Genomic DNA, 5314 nt, shown 5'->3' with positions numbered 1-5314 from the left:
TATTTTTGCTCTCATTCATCGTTTTTTTATTTATTTTAATTCTTACAGAATACGACTCAATAAACATCCTGATAACATTATGATAAAATGAGAATAATTTTAAAAAAAAATGTATAATAACCTTATAGACAATTTAATTAGTAAAAATGCTTAATTATTAAAATAATTATATAAGATTGAACGTATTCATATTATCAAACAACATATTTTCTTTGTAATTTTCACAGAATAACATTATCCACACGTCTACACATAAGATGTCAATCCACATTTGAATCTAGCTCTCTCTCTCTCTCTATATATATATATATATATATATATATATATATATATATATATATATATATATATATATTCTAATAAATAAATAGTTCTAATCTTCTTTTGCTAAGTGTCACTTTAATAAACTCTTCATTAATATTATATCATCTATCATGTAGTTATATTAGGCAACTCATTTTAAAATTCAAATTTACATTTTCTAATTATATATTAAATTTGAAGTTATAATAACTTTAAAATTTTGATATATCTCTTAATTAATAATTTATTTAAAATAACTGATTAATAATTATAATTTTTTATAAAATTTTAATTAATTTTGTAACCGTAGTTCCCACAGATTATAACTTATATATATATATATATATATATATATATATATAGGTAGGTAGGTAGGTAGGTTAAAATATTTCTCACATCTATTATGTGATAGAATGTACCAATAAAAATTTAGTAAACATTAAATATATATTAAATGATATCCATACCTATAATTCATTTTTATAAAAACTAATTAAATTCATCATTAATGTCAATAATAATATTTTTGTAAAATGAATTCATATATAGAATAAAAAAGTATATTCTATTAGAATACACCCTTATTCTTCATAACCCATATAACTTTATTGTGTTTTAAGTGAGTGAGTCTTGAAAGAATGTTATTGCTGACATAAAAACCTAGATACAAATTCAGTTTGAAAAAATATTATTGGTAACATTAATGACGAATTTAATTAGTTTTTATAAAAAGAAAATTATAATTATGGATATCATTTAATATATCTTTATTTAATTAAATAATAATTAAATTTTACTAAATTCCTACATTATAGCACACCGTAAATGTAGGAAACACTTTAACCTAGTTATATATATATATATATATATATATATATATATATATATATATATATATATATATATATATATATATATATATATAGAGAGAGAGAGAGAGAGAGAGAGAGAGAGAGAGAGTTATATATAGAAAAATGGCAACTTGCTTAATGGTTGACTATACATTTAGATGATGGGCTAAAAAGCATAAATTTGATATTATTATACATAGAAATGGGGGACTCCTTCAAACCACGAACCTAATAATTAATAAACTAAGAGAATTTGTCAAAATATTTGTAGTTTTAATATAATAATCATTCAAAATCTGTTCTGACATTCTCAGTTGAATATTGTAACCAATATAACAATTAGTTTCCAAAGAAATTACATGCGTACCATTATTAGCATAAGTTCGCTAACAAATATAGGGCAAGCTTATAGTTTAGCTAGTTGCTATAAATTAATTTCGTACTGTAATTAATTACTAACTATATAATGAGTTCTTTTCATTTTATTCAAAACTTATAACATAGGTTATTAAATATTATTTTTGAACATACTTTTCCTAAAATATAATTCAACTTAAAGCATGTTCATTTTACATGTAGTTTGTATTAAGAAAAACAATTGTTATTCATATCTATCCCATACTTGATTACTTAAATATTAATATCACTTATTACTTATTATATGTGGTTTTTTATATGTTAAAAGAAGCAAATATTGACTACTTCTCGTCGACCAATTGCATGAGCTTTATGTTGGCATGGTGAGTACACGCACTTCCCAGTTCCCACGGGCGGCCGGCGGTGGTCCTTTTTATTTAACATTAAAGAAGTCAACGTGTCCACTTTCTAATCCTATTATATAAACACCACCACCACCATCCATTTTCTTGCAACAAAAATGGCTTCAAAATCTCTTAAATTCATCCCCCTTATCCTCCTCCTCCTCAGCCTATACACCACCCCAATCTCCGCCATCAAAAAAGGCGGCATCGCCATCTACTGGGGCCAAAATGGCAATGAAGGAACTCTAGCCCAAACATGTGCCACCGGAAAATTCCCTTATGTAAACCTAGCCTTTCTTAATGTATTCGGTAACGGGTCAACCCCAAGCCTTAACCTCGCCGGACACTGTGATCCAGCAAGTGGTGGATGTGTATCTTTAAGTAGCGACATCCGTAGTTGCCAAAAACAAGGTGTTAAGCTCATGTTAGCCATAGGTGGTGGCATCGGTAGATATTCCCTATCTTCAAAGCTAGATGCCAAAAATGTTTCCTTGTACTTATGGAACACTTTCCTAGGTGGCAAATCACCATCTGTGTTTCGCCCACTTGGCGATGCTGCATTGGACGGCATTGATTTTGATATCGAACTAGGATCATCAGAGTTCTATGATGATCTGGTTCGATATTTGAAATCTTACTGTGGAAAGGGTCAAAAAGTGTATATAACTGGGGCCCCACAATGCCCATTTCCGGATAGGCTAATGGGGTCCGCTTTAAATACTGGACTTTTTGACTATGTATGGGTACAATTTTATAATAACCCTCCGTGCCAATATAATGGTAATATTACAAATTTGATCAACTCATGGAATGTTTGGTCAAAATCGTCAAGTATAAAAAAGTTGTTTTTAGGGCTGCCGGCGGCAACACAAGCAGCCGGAAGTGGGTTTATTCCGGTGGAGGTTTTGAGGTCTCAAATCCTTCCGGTGATTAAGAAGTCCCCTAAGTATGGAGGAGTAATGTTTTGGTCAAAGTTTTGGGATGACCAAAGTGGATATAGCTCAGCAATTGTATCAAGTGTATAAGTAATTGGAATAACACTACTTTTGTATCAGAGGTATACTTGGAACAATAACACTACCTCTGTATACGTTTTTCAATCTCTCTTTTTTTTTTTTTTTTTTTTAATTTCCTTAATTTTCACAATGTTGAATAAATTAATATGTTTTTAGTTACTTATTAATTGCTCAAATATATTATTTTACAATGAACATGTAATGTTGCTAATTTGCTATGCTATATGCAACCTCCACAGACAATCTTCTGTTTGAATCACAAATTATTAATTACATCAAAAAATATTTGTTTGTAGTTATTACTTTAGTTAAACTCGTTAGGTATTCATGCATATCATGATATCAAACAACTATGTTTTTAATTACTGTGACAAAGTTTTGATACCTTGTGATAGTAACATTTGCATGATTTTTCTTTTTTGAATCGTAATTTATTTACATTATAAAAGATACCATAGTCCATTTTACAATGATTTCAAACCCAAATACTGCTATCATTGTTTGTGAAATATTATATATAGATTTTCTTTGGATTGTAGATGTAACATCCTTCAAATTTTGTTCCTCATGATAAATAATGGGTAAGAGATAAATAATGTTGGAAATATTTGAAATGATAAGGTACTACTTAAAAGCAGAGAAAGCTTTATTAATGATTTTAGATTTTAGGGTCTTTTTAGGTTGGCTTTTTAAGAAAAATGCTTATTAGTTTATGGCTTTTAGGAAAAACGGATTTTAAAAAGTGTTTGGATAAGAAAAACTGTTTTTCAGGAGTAAAATTGTTAAAAAGCTAAAAACTAGGATTTTCCAGTTTTTTTGAAGTTTATTTTTTCCTATCCAAAAAACAGTTTGAAAAAACGTTTTTTAAATAAACAAACACTTTTTTTTAACTTATTACTTTTTGAAAAGCTAAAAAACTAAAAAGCTAATAGCTTATTTTCAAAAGCTAACTCAAACACTCACTTAGTAGAATTATCAATTCCAATGCAAATAGTAAAGCAACCTTTTGGTAATTATGTGAAGGTAGTTAATATTTTCCTACAATAGCTTTTGCATTCTAAGTTTGAATAAATATATACAAGAGGGCCATGGGCCAATACATATTAAAGCTATATATAGGCTACATAATTGACAACACAAATGTACTGTACAAGATAATAAATACATAGGCTAACATCTTCCATATAATAAATACACCAATAACATCCTTTTGCAATTTCATCTGGAGGACAATTCCAAACCTTCAAACTAGATGTGAAATTGTTGAAGAGTTGTGTCAAAAGGCCTTTAGTGAAGATGTAAGTGTATTGAGCGGGAGACAAAACGTGGTAAACGTGAATGAGACCCATGACAACCTGATCTCGAACAAAATGAATGTTAATCTCGTTTTGTTTGGTGTGCTGGTGTTGAACCGGGTTCAAGGATATATAAATTGCACTGACTTTGTCACAATAAACAATTTTGGCTTTGACATGCAGATAACTTAGCTTACGAAGCAAATTTCAATGACGGTATATGTAATGCCACGATACTAAGCCTCAACATTCGAACAAGATATGACTCACTGACATATAGGAGGTTGCCTCCTAATAAAAAAAATATGATAATCATAGGTGTAGTGTTGTGACACGGGACACCCTCCCCAGTCGACATCAGAATAAGAAATAAGGTCTGAGGAAGAGGAGACATGAATTTGAAGACCATGATATAGAGTCCCGCAAATGTACCGTCGAATGCGCTTCAAAACGTGAAGATGTGGCTTTCTAGGATCATGCATGTAAAGCCAAATCTACTGCATAGTAAATGTAATGTCGGGGATAGTAAATATGAGATATTGTAAAGCTCTGTCAAGGGTGTATCAATTAGTATACGAGTTGGATTGCATTGAAGCATGTGAGCCCTCTTTAGGATGTCAGTAGCCTACTTTCTCTGAGAAAGAAAAAGACCATATAATGACCGAGTGGCAGAGATACCTAAGAAGTTGTTTCAACAAGAAGAATTATATATCGATTTTTAACAATGTCAAAACTAAAAAGTGATCATAAAGATTACATTGACAAACAAGAAGTACTTTCATATATTAATAAGTAGTTCATTTATTCATACATAAGTATGATAACAAATGATTAATCTCTTCGTGTCAAAAAATGAGGTTTTACTGTTTGAAGATCAAAAGGTGAGTTAGTAGTGAGATTGATTTACAAATTCTTTTAAAAAGATTTCAAGTAATTCATCCAGTTTTTCACTTTCAAAATTTTTTGGTAAACAAATTTGTTTGAAAGCATCAAAGTTTAGATGAATTTGATACGAGTAGCAAAATTGAGTCTTACAAGGCACAAGTATTTTGAAAAGGTATCAGTTTAAAGAAAAATAAAAAGTGGTA

General features: G+C 29.4%; 1 protein-coding gene across 1 annotated transcript; it reads left to right on the top strand.

Moving 5' to 3' along the window:
• Positions 1–1997: 1997 nt before the first annotated feature.
• LOC145018449 (hevamine-A-like) lies at positions 1998–3015 on the top strand. Its single transcript, XM_078976334.1, has one exon. The coding sequence runs from the start codon at positions 2032–2034 to the stop codon at positions 2938–2940; it is 909 nt and encodes a 302-aa protein (XP_078832460.1). The 5' UTR covers positions 1998–2031; the 3' UTR covers positions 2941–3015.
• Positions 3016–5314: the final 2299 nt, after the last annotated feature.

Source organism: Lactuca saligna, chromosome 9 (genome assembly GCF_052625555.1).
Source record: "Lactuca saligna cultivar CGN05327 chromosome 9, ASM5262555v1, whole genome shotgun sequence".
NCBI classification, from domain to species: domain Eukaryota; kingdom Viridiplantae; phylum Streptophyta; class Magnoliopsida; order Asterales; family Asteraceae; genus Lactuca; species Lactuca saligna.
Note: the sequence above shows the minus strand (reverse complement) of the source record. Positions and strands in the feature narration are given on the sequence as shown.